This window comes from Hypanus sabinus, chromosome 29, assembly GCF_030144855.1.
Source record: "Hypanus sabinus isolate sHypSab1 chromosome 29, sHypSab1.hap1, whole genome shotgun sequence".
In the NCBI taxonomy this organism is placed as follows: Eukaryota; Metazoa; Chordata; class Chondrichthyes; order Myliobatiformes; family Dasyatidae; genus Hypanus; species Hypanus sabinus.
Window position 1 is genome coordinate 38397217 of NC_082734.1, and position 16299 is coordinate 38413515.

The 16299-nt window shown below is 39.7% G+C and overlaps 1 protein-coding gene across 4 annotated transcripts in view; it reads left to right on the plus strand.

The window, feature by feature from the left end:
* Window positions 1–15700, plus strand: part of LOC132383244 (zinc finger protein 420-like) — a 97318-nt gene extending 81618 nt beyond the window's left edge. For all 4 annotated transcript variants that reach the window (XM_059954178.1, XM_059954177.1, XM_059954179.1 and 1 more), the window contains 2 exons: window positions 10069–10264; window positions 11180–15700. In XM_059954178.1, the coding sequence (XP_059810161.1) occupies window positions 11952–13592 (1641 nt within the window). In that variant the 5' untranslated portion in view covers window positions 10069–10264; window positions 11180–11951 and the 3' untranslated portion in view covers window positions 13593–15700. The remainder of the gene's footprint in view (window positions 1–10068; window positions 10265–11179) is intronic.
* Window positions 15701–16299: the final 599 nt, after the last annotated feature.

The window sequence follows — 16299 nt, forward strand, 5'->3', positions numbered from 1 at the left end:
GCTTAAAATGGATAAGTCCTCAGGGCCTAATGGGATTTACTCCAGGTTATCAAAGGAGCCAATAGATGAAATTGCTGGACCCTTGACTTGTATGTTTGTGTCCTCTCTAGCCACAAGCAAGGTCCCAGAGGAATGGTGAAGTAGCTCTATTTAAGAAGGGAACAGGGGAAAATCCTGGGAACCAGAGTCTCTCATCAGATGTAGGGATATTGCTGGAGAAAATTCTTAGGGATGATTCCAGGAATGGATGGGTTATCATACGAGCAACTTTTGATGGCTCTGGATCTGTACTCGCTGGGATTTACCTTTTTGATCTAAGTATTTTTATGAACAAAGAAGAAGTTGAACATATAATACAACCAACTATTTTATACTAGTTACAAAAAGAACCCACCCACCCCTCAATAAACAAGAACAAATTTACCAGAATTTCTGAGATTTACCAGGATGCTGCCTGGTTTAAAGAGTATGGATTATGATCAGAGATTAAGGGAGCTAGGGCTTTACTCTTTGGAGAGGAGGAGGATGGGAGGAGACATGATAGAGGTGCACAAGATATTAAGAGGAATAGATAGAGTGGACAGCCAGCGCCTCTTCCCCAGGGCACCACTGCTCAGTACAAGAGGAAATGGCTTTAAGGTAAGGGGAAGGAAATTCATGGGGGATATTAGAGGAAGGTTTTTCACTGAGAGAGTGGTTGGTGCGTGGAATGCACTGCCTGAGTCAGTGGTGGAGGCAGATACACTACTGAAGTTTAAGAGACTACTAGACAGGTATACGGAGGAATTTAAGGTGGGGGGGGGGTTATATGGGAGGCAGGGTTTGAGGGTTGGCACAACATTATGGGCCTAAGGGCCTGTAATTTGCTGTCCTATTCTATGTTCTAAATAGAACCAGCCAGACCAGTCAAAATTAGATACATATTGAAGGATTCAAAATTAAACCTAATCTTGAAAAGCTCCCCCCCCACGAAAAAAAGCTTTAACATCTCAAAGATAGTGACCACAGAGAAAACAAATTTCCACGACAAAAGACTAGGATAATCAGAATACTTTTTCTTGGCACTGCAGGGATCTATTGATTCTGCAACTGTTTATGAACAGCCCATTGGAGTCCCACATATGAAAAATGCATTACTGGTCCAAGATCATGGCTTTCTCTGGATCCAGAAATTCTTTTACCATCCCGTTGTGTGTAACGTGGAGTCGAGCAGGGAACAGTATACCATATCAGATATCTGGCTGGTCACACAGCAGTTTTCTGACATCTGTGAATGCAGCTCGAGCTCTGGTGATAAAAACACAAAATACTGGCAGAACTCAGAGGAGATAGTGACGATGTTTCGGGCTGAAACCCTTCATCAGGAGCTTTGGTGACCCTTGTGGTGTAGTCTGGAAAAATAGCGATGGGTTTCCCATTGTAGTTAAGTGGAGCCTGGTTTCGGCTTCGACGTAAACATCGACACAGTCCTGATAATAATGTAGTTTAACTACAATTGCACGTGGTTTACCGCTGTTTTTTTTACGTGAGATTCCATTGCGAGCAGTCAATAAGAATGTCTTTGTCCAATTTAAGCACCTCTGACAGTAATTTAGAAATGGACTCTGTGGAACTTGACCCAGGCCCCTGAGCAACCCCCAAAATACGGATATTGTACCTCCGCATTCTTCCCTCCATATCTTCACATTTATCACTTAAGTCCTTCAGCTCCGACTTCAGGGTGTTTCCAATGGTTTGAAGCGATACCATTTCATCTGACCACGATGATATGCCATCTTCCATGTCTGTAACATTAGCCTTTCTTTTTTTTTCTTTTTAAATCTTTTTATTAGTTTTAAACAAACATAAATGAAACATGAATACAAAACGTTTGAGAGTACATAATTAATAGTTTAAATAGACTCAGATATGTAATAATAAAAATATATAACCTCTCAAACTCAGAACATTAATGAACAAAGAAGTAAAAAGAGAGAAAAAAAGAACCCCCCCCCAAAAAAAGAGATTAAAAAAAACCAAAAAAAAAAACACTAACCAACATGGGCCATTGAATAATATTAAGTACATATACAGTAGTGCCAATAACTCCGAACCTCCATCCAATTAATTAAGGATAATATAAGTAAGGTTTAGGAAAAGACAATTCAACTCATGTGAAAATGTTGAATAAAAGGTCTCCAAGTTTCTTCAAATTTAACTGAAGGATCAAAAACCACACTTCTAATTTTTTCTAAACTCAAACAAGAAATAGTTTGAGAAAACCACTGAAATACAGTTGGAGGATTAATTTCTTTCCAATTCAATAAAATAGATCTTCTAGCCATTAATGTAACAAATGCAATAATTCGTTGAGATGAAGCGGATAAACGATTATTATCCGTCATTGGTAAACTGAAAATTGCAGTAAGAGGATTCGGTTGAAAATTAATATTTAAAACTCTTGAAATAATACTGAAAATATCTTTCCAATAATTTTGTAAACAAGGACAAGACCAGAACATATGAGTCAATGAAGCAACATCAGAATGACATCTATTGCAGGTTGAGTTAAGATGAGAATAAAATCGAGCCAGTTTATCCTTAGACATATGAGCTCTATTAAATTGTATTAGGGCATGTTTAGCACAAATAGAGGACGAATTTACCAATAGTAAAATTTTTTCCCATTGCTCAGTAGATATACGACAATGCCATTCTTGCCATTCCTTCTTAATTTTTTCTGATACATCTAACTGTAAATTCATGATCATCTTATAAATGATGGCTACTAAACCCTTTTGATAAGGATTAAGGGCTAAAATTCTATCTGTAATGTCCAATGGACATTCTTTCAAAAAAGACTGTAACTCATTATACAAAAAATTTCTAACTTGCAAATATCTAAAAAAATGGGTTTTAGGTAAATTATATTTATTAGATAGCTGTTCAAAGGATATAATGTTATCACCCAGAAACAGATCACGAAAACATGTTATACCTTTTGTTTTCCATAAAAGAAAAGCTTGATCCATAGATGAAGGCCAAAAAAAATAATTAGATATTATAGGACATGATAAAATAAATTTATTCAAACCAAAAAATTTACGAAATTGAAACCAAATTCGTAATGTATATCTGACTATAGGATTAGTTATCTGTTTATTCAATTTGAATAAAGAAAAAGGAAGTGAAGATCCTAAGATTGAAATCAGTGAAAAATCTTGCACAGATTTACATTCCAAATTTACCCATTGTGGGCAAGTAGCTATAGTCCATTCTTGTGTCCAGAATATTAAATACTGTATATTTACTGCCCAATAGTAAAATCTTAAGTTTGGTAAAGCCAAGCCGCCCTCCTTCTTAGGCTTCTGTAAATATTTTTTACCCGATCTAGGATTTTTGTTCTGCCACAAGTAAGAAGATATTTTAGAGTCAACAGTATCAAAAAAAGCTTTAGGAATAAAAATTGGTAATGCTTGAAATAAATATAAGAATTTAGGTAGTATCATCATCTTAATAGTATTAACTCTACCAACCAATGACAAAGATAGTGGAGACCACCTAATAGCAAGTTGCTTAATTTGATCAATTAAAGGTAAAAAGTTAACCTTAAATAAATCTTTATGTTTTTTAGTAATTTTAATACCTAGGTAAGTAAAATAAACTGTAACAATTTTATATGGTCAATGTTTATAAATTGGAACTTGCATATTTAATGGAAATAGTTCACTCTTGTTAAAATTCAATTTATAACCAGAAAAATTACTAAATTGAGCAAGCAAAGACAAAATAGCAGGGATAGATCTTTCAGGGTCAGATATATATAATAACAAATCATCAGCATATAATGATACTTTATACGTCTTCTCCCCACGGGTAATACCCAGAATATTAGGTGATTCACGAATAGCTATAGCCAACGGTTCTAAAGCAATGTCAAATAGTAAAGGACTTAAAGGGCAACCTTGCCTTGTACCACGAAATAGCTGAAAAAAAGGGGATCTTTGATTATTGGTAAAAACCGAAGCTAAAGGTTTATGGTATATTAATTTAATCCATGATATAAATTTTGAACTAAAATTAAATTGTTGCATTGTAGTAAATAAATATGGCCATTCAACTCTATCAAATGCTTTTTCAGCATCTAAAGAAATAACACATTCTGGTATTTTTGATGAAGAAGTATAAATAATATTAATTAATTTTCTAATATTAAAAGATGAATAGCGATTTTTAATAAATCCAGTCTGATCTTCAGAAATAATTGGAGGTAATATATTTTCTAATCTAATAGCCAAAATTTTACGGAAAATCTTAAAATCCGTATTTAATAAGGATATAGGCCGATAGGATGCACATTCAGTAGGGTCTTTATCTTTTTTAAGAATTAAAGAAATAGAAGCTTCATAAAAAGATTGTGGTAATTTACCTACACTTAATGCATCTTTAAAAATTTTACAAAGCCAAGGAGAAAGTATAGAAGAAAAAGATTTAAAAAATTCTACAGGAAAACCATCTGGACCAGAAGCTTTACCAGAATTCATTAAAAAAAATAGCCTTTTCTATTTCAGACTCCGTAATAGGTGTATCTAAAATTACGTTATCCTCAACAGTTACTTTTGGAATATTCAATTTCCTTAAAAATTCATTTATTATAGAAGAGACCATAGTGAATTCTGATTGATATAAGGAGTTATAAAAATCTTGAAAGGCTCTATTTATCTCTTTGTGGTCGATCGTCAGAGTACCATCTTGTTTACGAATCCTAGTAATCTGTCGTTTATCCGAAACAATTTTCAATTGATTAGCCAGTAATTTACCAGACTTATCTCCATGCATATAGAATTGAGTTTTTGATTTAATTAACTGACTTTCAATCGAAGAGGATAATAATAAACTATATTCCATTTGAAGTTCCACTCTTTCTTTATAAAGTTCTTTACTAGGGGTCATTGAATAAATCTTATCAATTGCTTTGATTTTATCAACTAATGTTAATATTTTAGAACTAGTTCGTTTCCTAACTCCAGCAGAGTATGAAATAATCTGTCCACGAATATATGCTTTAAAAGTATCCCACAAAATTCCACTAGAGATCTCTGCTGTAGAATTTGTTGAGAAAAACAAATCAATTTGTTGTTTAATAAAGTTAACAAAGTCTAAATCCTGCAATAAAATAGGATTAAACCTCCAAAATTTAGCATTGATATATGAATCCATTATTTTAATAGATAACTTCAGAGGTGCATGATCAGATATGGTAATACAGTCATATTTACAATCAGTAACATTTGTGAGTAAATGGTGATCAATGAAAAAGTAATCAATTCTTGAGTAATTATGATAAACATGGGAAAAGTATGAAAACTCTTTGTCATTAGGGTGTAGAAAATGCCAAATTTCACAAATAGCTGAATCAATCATAAAATAGTTAATAAGAGAAGCCGATCTATTTGGAAGGGTTTGGGTAGGTTGGATCTATCCATCACAGGGTTTAAACAACAGTTAAAATCCCCACCCATTATCAATCTATACTGATTCAGATTAGGAAAGGATGTAAATAAGCATTTAAAAAATTCAGGACAATCAGTATTTGGAGCATAAACATTAACTAAAACAACTTTTTGATTAAAAAGTAGACCAGTAATAAGCAAAAATCTACCTTGTGGATCTGAAATTGTTTCATGATGTATAAAAGTTGATGAGTCTATAAAAATAGAAACACCTCTTACTTTGGCTTGCGAATTTGCGTGATACTGTTGACCCTTCCAAAACCTAAAAAAACGTTGACTCTACACCTTCCTTACATGAGTCTCCTGCACAAAAATAACATTGGCATTCATTCTATGGAATACTTTGAATATTTTTTTCCGTTTGATCGGATGATTTAAACCATTAATATTCCATGAAACAAAATTAATAATCCTATCCATATTGACAATATTTATCACAGTTAACACATAAGTTTAAAAAAAAAAGTGAACTCATGAACCTGGAAGAAGGAAGTGAGTTCAAGGAGAAACTGGAAGTCATGGCACTGCAACCATTTTTGTAGTTTCATATAGGCCCATGAAATAAAACTATGCAAAAAGCAAGCAAAAAGAGAAAAAAGAAAAAGAAAAATCCCCCTCCCTCCACCCTCGAAACCCCAGGAAAAAAGCCAAAAAGAGGCAAGCAGGCAATCTAATACTAAAATTACCCCTGTGTCTCAAGACGGCAACTCAGACAGAAAAAAACTTGAAAAAAATACAAACAACCCATATTATAAGAAAGGGTTAATATAACAAAAGTTAAAATATAAAATTAATATATATATAACAAAAGAGTTAAAAATTAAATTGATAAAACCCATAAATAAATACTACTAAATTAGTATTTTAAATGAGAGTTTAAAACTTTCAAACTCATCAAAACGGATATGACGTTCCAAGCACTAGAGTCTGTCCGGAAGAAGAAACGCCATTTTATTATCATTTTTAAAAAAAAATCTTAATATTTAAATGTTAAATATATAAAAAAAGCTTATACAAACTTAAAAAAAGGAACCCTAATCAGTTATTTTCAAGGTTAATAGATTAATAAAATATAAAAAAATAATAAAATCAGAATAAACCAAAAAAAAAGAGAACTTTTACAATATCTAAAAAATACATGTCAGCCATACCTAAAAAAACCCCATCATTCTGTAAGAGATTGAAATTTATAGACTAATTATTACATTAGTCAACCCGATAGAGTGTCATTGTTCCAAAAAACTTTGAGCGTCCGCTGGAGATTTAAACAGCCGAACAGTTCCGTCTCCAGAAGTAACTCTCAGATGTGCTGGAAATAACAGCGCTTGCTTGTAGCCTTTCTGGTGAAATTTAGACATAACTGGTCTAAAAGCCATTCTTGCCCTTAAAACTTCAGGGCTATAATCTTCCAAAATACAAAACTGAAATTCTTGAAAGTTAATCATACCCTTTTTCCGAGCCGCCCGAATCATACGCTCTTTGATATGAGGGTAATGGATCCGGAGAATTACATGCCGTGGTTTATCTGAATCAGAATGATAGCGAGAGATATGGTGTACGATCGATTATTGGAGGAGAGTCCAGAACTTCTGAACCGAAGACATCCATTAGAAGTTTAGAAAAGACAACGGTAAGATCACCGCTCTCAAATTTTTCCGGAATCCCAATTAGCCGAAGATTTTGTCTTCAAGAGCGATTTTTAAGATCAGTAATTTTAGATTTATAACGATCCATCTGTTGAGAAGTCGAAGCTTGCTTTTGTTGCAAAGTTTCGATAATATGTTCTTTCTTACGAGCGGCTTCTTCAAGTACCAAAATACTTGCTTGTTGTTTTTGTAACTCCAGTGTAAGTGTTTTAAGTTCTCCTTCGAATGATTTTAAACGCTCATCAAACACAAAAAGCTGTTCGGTTATTTTTCTCTCCAGACCTGCAAATTTATCTTCTATAAGCTTTACAATAGTTTCTAAAGTTATCGGTTCTTTCATCTGTTTTGATTCTTTTACTTTAGACATTTCAGCAAGTTGAAAATAGATCGAATAGTTAAAAAGAAAAATTCTGTATGTTTAAACCCCTTTAGAATAAGTATAAAAAGATCATTTAAGGGGTGTTTGTAGGTTAAAAAGACGTAAAAGGTTTGGAGCAAAGCCAAAAGCGGTTTACTCCATAAGCACCATCTTGAGACCTCCATTAGCCTTTACTTGGTCAATCTCAACTTGGGTCCGTGCCACGTTGTTTGCTAACTCAGTTCTTACTACCTGCAACTCGTTTTTCAGGTTCTGTAGTTGAAATCTTCGGTGAGGATGTTTTTCAGCTCTGCTCTTATCACCACAGAGATGTCCGTTTTTAGCTCTGAGAGGAGCTGAATTTTTAGGTCCTCCTTGTCCATTTTGCCTGAGTTTTTGCAGGGTAGAGTACTTGAGCAATCATGTGCAGCACTTAAACTCTGCATCAGGGAGTCGGTCGTCTTGGTGTTAGTGGGCCCAGTGTTCTTATATTTTCGAAGCTTATATGCCACTACTGCATGTCAGAGAATAAAGTAACTCTTGCTATACGTACTTAGACGACTTATTTACTTACTTTGATAAGATTTGAAAGAAAGCACTATTCTAAATATAAAATAAAGGTTAGGCAGGAGCCTAGCCAAACACGCCTTACTCCATTGCTTGCTCACGTTGTCCCCCCTCTTTACTCGCTGGAATTTAGAACAATGAGGGGGGATCTCATTGAAACCTTTCAAATGTTGAAAGGCCTGGACAGAGTAAATGTGGAAAGGATGTTGCCTATGGTGGGAGAGTCGAGGACAAGAGGGCACAGCCTCAGGATAGAGGGGTGTCCATTCAAAACAGAGATGTGGAGAAATTTCTTCAGCTAGAGGGTGGTGAATTTGTGGAATCTGTTGCCACGTGCAGCTGTGGTGGCCAGGTCGTTGGATGTATTTAAGGCAGAGATTGATAGGTTCTTGATTGGACATGGCATCAAAGGTTATGGGGAGAAGGCCAGGAAATGGGGTTGAGAAAAAAAAAGGATCAGCCATGATTGAATGGCGGAGCAGACTCGATGGGCCAAATGGCCTAATTTTGCTCCTATGTGTTATGGTCTTATGGATAGGATATGCAAGCATTTGGAAACCCATGGCCTAAATAGGAGAGCCAGCATGGCTTTGTATATGACAGGTTGTGCCTTACCACTTGATTGAGTTTTTTGATAAGGTGATGAGAGAGATTGATGAGGGTAGGACAGTGGATGTTGTCTACATGGATTTTAGTAAGGTGTTTGACAAATTTCCTCATGGGAGGTTAATCCAGATGATTAAGCTGCATAGGGTAAGTGGCAAATAGGCTGTTTGGATTCAGAACTGGCTTGCACTTAGAAGACAGAGGGTAATGGTTGAAGGGATTTATTCAAGCTGGAGGTCTGTAATTAGTGCTGATCTGCAGGGATCTGTGCTGGGACCTCTGCTGTTTTGTGATATATAGAAATGACCTGGATGAAAATGTAGATGGGTGGGTTAGTAAATTTGCAGATGACACCAAGAATTGTGAAGTTGTGGATAGTGCAGAATACTGACAAAGAAATGGCAGGGCATTAATAGAGTTGCTGAGCAGAGAGAACTTGGGATCTCTAGTTCATAGTTCCTTGAAAGGGTGGTTATCGAATGCTTGTTTTTATTAGTCGAGGTAATGAGTTCAAGTCAGGAGATTATGTTGCAACTTGATAAAACTCTGGTTAGGCCACATTTGGAATATTGTGTACAGTTCTGGTTGCCTCACTATAGGAAGAATGTTGTCTTTTTGGAGAGGGTGCAAAACAGGTTTACTAAGATGCTGTCTGGTTTAGAGGGCATGTGTTATCATGAGAGACTGGATAAACTTGGGTTGTTTTCTCTGGAGTGCGGGAGGCTGAGGGGAGATCTGATAGAGGTTTATGTGATTTTGATAGGCATAGATAGAGTGCACAGAGAGTATCAGTTTCCCAGGGTTAAAATGTCTAATACTGGAGGGGATGCATTGAAGGTGAGAGGGGGCAGGTTCAAGGGGAATGTGAGGGATAAGTTTTTTACTCAGAGAACGGTGGATGCCTGAAATGCACCACCTGGTCTGGCAGTAAAGGCAGATACATTGTAGGCTTTTAAGAGACTTTTGGATACACACATGGATATAAGGAGGAAGGAGGGATACAGTAGGAGGGATTACTGTTTTTTTTAATTTGCTTTTTAACACAATACCTTGGACCGAATGGCCTATTCCTGTGTTGTATATTTTTATGTTCTATGACAAACAGATATTAAAATCACAATGTCTTTGTGCCTACTGGAATCTTTTTTAGCGTTGTTACATTGTGGTTTACAAACCCCTCTTGGCCTCTTACCTCTTCTTCTCACCTACCTACCATCTCCCCCCCTCCGTGCTCCTCCTTCTTCCCTCTCCCCCACGGTCCACCCTCCGCTCCCATCACATTCCTTCCTCTCCAGCCCTTTACTTTTCCCACCCACCTGACTTCACCTATCACTTTCCGGCCAACCTGCTTCCCCTCCCCCACTACCTTTTTATTCGAGTCTTCTCCATTCCTTTTCAGGCCTGAAGAAGGACACAGCCTGAAATGTTGACTTTAAATAAAGAGTCCATAGTAGCTGAGCTCCCCCAGCATTTACTGCTCTGCAGAATTCGGCGACCGTGACCCAGCGATCGAATGCGCATGCGTAATATCAGAACGGGTCCGAAACTCGCGCATGCGCTCACAGTACGTCAGGCGTCCAGACGGATTGCAGCAGGTAGGAATGGGGTTCCGGCAGGGGTTTCCTCAGCACCGGCGTCCGCATCGCGACTGAGGGGCAATTGTTGCGAGCTCCGGACACACCGTGGTCCCGCATCCTGGGTCATTCCCCTCTCTCTCAGCCCCAAGTAGCCGGGCCCTGGGGACCTTTCTGCTGATGAGCGAAGGTGTTGCCGCCATTCAGCGACGCATGCGCATGGCTGGGACGGGTCTCCGGCTTCAGAGTCTGAGGGGAAAGCAGCGAGTCATCTGTCTAAATCCCAGCATTTATCTCAGAAAGAATCTACCTTCCTGTCAATGAAAATGTTAATTAGTGCTGCAGGGGATAAAAGAACAAAATCCTTCCATCACATTTAGTTCTCGAGAAAATCACTTTTGTTTTAACGCTTTCTCTGAGCCTTTCTATTCGTGAGATTTTGTTTTGTAGCATCTGTCTGGGTACAAAATGATATCAAACACCTTTCACTTGGGTAACAAGTGACCCATAGATTTCACATCACAAAAGTACCACACTCCAGATACTGCCCTCTTCACCTTCATATTCATTGGCATTACCATCGATGAGTTTACCGCCACCAATCACTTGTGGGGTGGGGTTAGAGTAAATAGGAAGTCTCCAGGATCAGCCGTGTAATATCATGTGCTCTTTGTAGTGCTGTGGAACATGACTAGAACTTGAAATAACACAAGTAGAGAGAGACAAACTGAGTCATGTTACAGATTGAAGACGAGCAGGAGTGCTCCATTCTGATGCAGACAGGAAATCAGTTAGAGAACTGGGTGCGTGATTCCTCCAGCTTGGGTTGAACCTTGCTGTAACAGTGTGATGTCAGACATCGCCATTGAGAATAAAGTTATCTCATCTGCAATGCTGTCCTTCACCCATTGATGTCTTTTGTAAATCTTTTTACAGGTTAGAAATGACAAAGAATCTGTGTACAGGAATCTCAAACGCAACAGCACATCAGTTCTAAGGTCTCTGTCTGGATATTTAAGGAATGACCAAATATTTCCTTTGTAACACCAATTTATCTGTTGGCCCTTGAAGAAATATCTCGACCACAGCTGGAAACAGGCTTTGAGTCTGAAATGAAGTTTTTTTGTTGTAACTCAGTGAAATCCACTGGAACCCAGGTGCTAACACACCAGCACTGAAGATCAGTTCTTCAACTGTGTCGACTGTGTGACGGATTTACTGTGACATCTGACTTGGTGACTTGCCAGTTAATTGATAGAAGGGAGATATCATTCTCCTGTCAGTGTGATAAGGGATTCTCTTACTCAACTGACCCACAGAGACACCAGTGAGCTCAAAGGGGGAAGAGGCCATTCATCTGCTCCGTCTGGGATAGGATCTGCTCAGTCATCCAGCCTGAAGATACATTAGCAAGTTCACATCACAGTGAGATGGTTTACCTGTTCTGTTTGTGGAAAGCAATTCATTCTGTCATCCAAGCTGCTGATACATCAGAAAATTTACAGCGGGAGGCCATTCAGTTGCTCTGTGTGTAGGAAGAGGTTCACTCACTCAGCTGATCTGCAGATATACGAGTCATTTGACAAGGGAGAGACTGTTCAACAGTTCTGAGTGGGAAGAGATTCACTCGGTCATCAGATCTGTTGACCCAAAGTGAGATCACACTGGGGAGAGGCAGTTTACCTGTTCGGAAGCTTAGAAGGGATTGATGCACCAGTCAGTTCACACTGGGGAGATGCCATTTATCTGCTCAGACTGTGGAAAGGGATTCACTCAGTCATCCCACCTTCAGACACATCAACGAGTTCACACTGGGGAGAAGCCGTTCACCTGCTCAGACTGTGGGAAGGGATTCACTCGATTATCTCACCTACAGGCACACCAGTCTGTTCACACTGGGGAGTGGCCATTCCTCTGCTTAGAGTGTGGGAAGGGATTTACTCGATCGTCTGACCTACTGGCACACCAGTCAGTGCACACTGGGGAGACACCGTTCAGTTGCTCAGAATGTGGGAAGGGATTCACTCAGTCATCTCAACTGAAGGTACATCAGCGAGTTCACACTGGGGAGAGGCCATTCATCTGCTCAGACTGTGGGAAGGGATTCACTCGATCATCTCACCTGCAGGCACACCAGACAATTCACACTGGGGAGAAGCCGTTTACTTGCTTAGATTGTGGGAAGGGATTCACACGATCATCTGATCTTTTGGCACACCAGTCAATTCACACTGGGGAGGCACCATTCAGCTGCTCATACTGTGGAAAGGGATTCACTCAGTCATCGCAACTGAAGGTACATCAGCGAGTTCACACTGGGGAGAGACCATTCATCTGCTCAGACTGTGGGAAGGGATTCACTCGGTCATTTCACCTTCTAGCACATCTGCGAGTTCACACTGGGGAAAAACCATTCACCTGCACAGACTGTGGGAAGGCGTTCACTCAGTCATCTCAACTGAAGCTACATCAGCGGGTTCACACTGGGGAGAGACCGTTCACCTGTACAGACTGCGGGAAGGGATTCACTCAGTCATCTTCCCTACTGGCACACCAGCGAGTTCACACTGGCGACAGGCCGTTCACCTGCTCAGACTGTGGGAAAGGATTCACTCGATCATCTGACCTACTGACACACCAGTCAGTTCACACTGGAGAGAGGCCATTCACATGCTCAGACTGTGGGAAGGGATTCACTCGATCATCTCATCTACAAGCACACCAGTCAGTTCACAGTGGGGAGACACCGTTCACCTGCTGTTACTGTGGTAAGGGATTTACTCAGTCATCTCAACTGAAGCTGCATCAGAGAGTTCACACTGGGGAGAGGATATTCACCTGCTCAGAATGTGGGAAAGAATTCACTCGGTCATCTCACTTACTGGCACACCAGCGAGTTCACACTGGGGAGAAACCATTCACCTGCTTAGACTGTGGGAAGGGATTCACTCAGTCATCTCAACTGAGGGTGCATCAGCGAGTTCACACCGGGGAGAGGCCATTCAGCTGCTCAGATTGTGGGAAGGAATTCACTCGGTTATCTCACCTACAGGCACACCAGCGAGTTCACACTGGGGAGAGACCGTTTACCTGCTCAGTCTGTGGGAAGGGATTTACACAGTCATCTTCCCTACTGGCACACCAGCGAGTTCACACTGGGGAGAGGCCATTCATCTGCTCAGACTGTGGGAAAGCATTCACTCAGTCATCGCAACTGAAGGTACATCAGCGAGTTCACACTGGAGAGAGGCCATTCATCTGCTTTGAGTGTGGGAAGCGATTCACTCAGTCATCTTCCCTATTGGCACACCAGCGTGTTCACATTGGGGAGAAACCGTTCAACTACTGAGAATGTGGGAAGGAATTCACTCGCGTCAATTTAACTGAAACTACATTAAGTTCACGCTGGGGAGTGGATGTTCACTGCTTGGCCTGTGAAAATGGATTCAGTTGATCATCTGACATAAAGAAGTTCACGCTGTTCTGTGTGGGGGAAGGGATTCATTGAATTATATTCCAAACTGGCACACCAGTGTGTTCAGACTATGGAGAAACCATTGTGGTAAGGGTTTTTGTTGGTCATTTCAATTGAAGGGACGTCAGTGTGTTTGGACTGGAGAGAGGCCCTGAATGTGGGAAGGGATTCACTCCCGTTTTCCCACCTTGTGACACACTATCGGGTTGACACTGGGGAAAGAGTTGAAATATGCTGCATGTTGGATATTTGACCATCATAGTTACTGAGTTGAGGGGCAAGTTCAAAAGTGACTGTTGGTGTTGAACTCTTCAATTATTGCTGCTGCTCATCACACCCAGTTCTGCTCCCTGGTCACTGGGACTGGGAGGAGTTTCTTCCGCTGCTGTTCACCTTTAATGGGACTGTAGTTTCATACTCAGGATCAGTGACAAATAAATCAAGTCTATTTTAAACTTTATCTCAGGGACTTAGTGAAACTACATCACACCCAGTGTACATAAAGGAGGCAGCTCAGTTGAGCTGCTCCATGCCTGTATTTCTGTTCCACGCCAGTCCTCTGAAATACATGTTTGCTGTTCACCTTTCACTTTCCCTGTGGTGATGGGTTCCAAAGAATAACCGCTGTGGGTGAGGAGGTTTCCCTTGAATCTCCTGCATGGCTTTCTTCAGATTGTGAGCTGATTGCAGTTGTGTCTGACCTGTTGTTTGTCCCTTAAATCTCTGGGCTGAGGAAGAATGACATTGTTAGTTAACTGGAGAGCTCAGCATCTGTGGAAAAGAGTAAACAGTTGATGTTTCGGACACTTGATGAGTCCTGATGAAGGGTCTCGGCCTGAAATGATGACTGTTTACGCTTTTCCATAGACACTGCTTGGCCTGCTGAGTTCCTCCAGTTTTTTTGTGTGTGCTGCTTTGGAATTCCAGAATCTGCAGATATTCTTGTTTCCCGTCCATTTCAATGTTATGGGTCATTTTCACTTACTCCAAAGGGTTGTGTCTCACACAGTGGAGTTGTTGAATACACCACCGTAAAGTCTAAAAGCGGATGTGGAGCAGCAGTCCGTTAACTCTAAAAGCAGAGTTGGATGTTCAATGCAACAGGGTCAGAAACTAGACAGGGCAGAGTTTTGGTCTCTGCACAGTGGTAGGGGTAAGAGGAGCAAGGAAACAGCAGGGGTGGGTTGGGAGTTTGAAATGGATAGCAGAATTGCAACATTTGGAAGCTGCTTAACAGAAATAGATATTTTATTTATTTTGCTGATACACAGAATGCCTGTTGACATTGAGTATATTGCCTGTGGAAGCTTGCTGTGTTAAGCTGGCAACTGAGTTCCTATAAGACTATTGTCTAGAGTGGTGCCATTTGGTAGAGGGTAGCCAATAGTTCTAAACACTTTCAATAGCACTGTTCTTATCCAGAAACCTCTGAGCTGAAGAATGTACAATCACTGCAAATCATGCAACTGCAGAGTCCAAAGTTTGCTGAAAGCTGGGTACACGTCGGGTTGACAAAAGGCTTCAGGAATGGGTGTGCTATACTTCTCAGGCACAGCAGTGATCTTACTAGGTAAAGCTAAAGGTTTGAGACTTGGATGAAAAGTTATAGTTTAAAGTTTAAGTCAAAGTACATAGAATGTCACCAAATCAACCACAAAATTAATTTTCTTGTGGAAATGCTCAATAACCATGATAGAATCAATATAAGACCCCACTGACAGGTCATAGAACCAGTGTGCAAGTACAAAAAGCACCACAGAGATAAACTAAGTCTTTGTGTCACATTGGGTTCTTTTGCAGGTCACCCTTGTGAGGTCAGTGTTTCTTCTATTCAATTTGGGTATACAATGATAATGAACAACCTGCTCTTGGGTACCATGTGACCTACAGCATTCACATCACAAAAGTTCCACACATTAACAATTTCCAACAAGAAAGTCCAATCAACTATTCTTGACAACACACACAAAATGCTGGTGGAACACAGCAGGCCAGGCAGCATCTATAAGGAGAAGCACTGTCGACGTCTCGGCCTGAAACGTCGACAGTGCTTCTCCTTATAGGTGCTGCCTGGTCTGCCATGTTCCACCAGCATTTTGTGTGTGTTGTTTGAATTTCCAGCATCTGCAGATTTCCTCATGTTAACTATTCTTGACATTCATTTGTATTGCCATTGCTGTGTTCATCACTATCAATCACCTCAAGGTCACAATGATCAGAAGTCGCCATGTAAATACTGTGTTCTGGTACTTGCCTAGAACTGTTAAGCACTAGCAGTGGACTGAGACACTGAACCAAATCACAAATATGTAAAATGAACTACCATTCGGTTAGATCAGCATTTAAAAAGGCAGTTAGTTCTGAGTTAAACAATCAATGTCGGAGTGCATTTTTAAAAATAAAGGCAAACTACCTTTCAATCAGGACTCGGATCGAGATTTAAAAGGCAGGGATTTGCGGCAGTTTCTCTGAGTTGAGCAATGACCAATCAGGGATTCTTTAGAAAGAGGCAATAAAACTACAGCAACTTAAATGCAAATGGAGCAGCCATTCTTTTGACTCTGCCAGTTTAGAGTGGCTT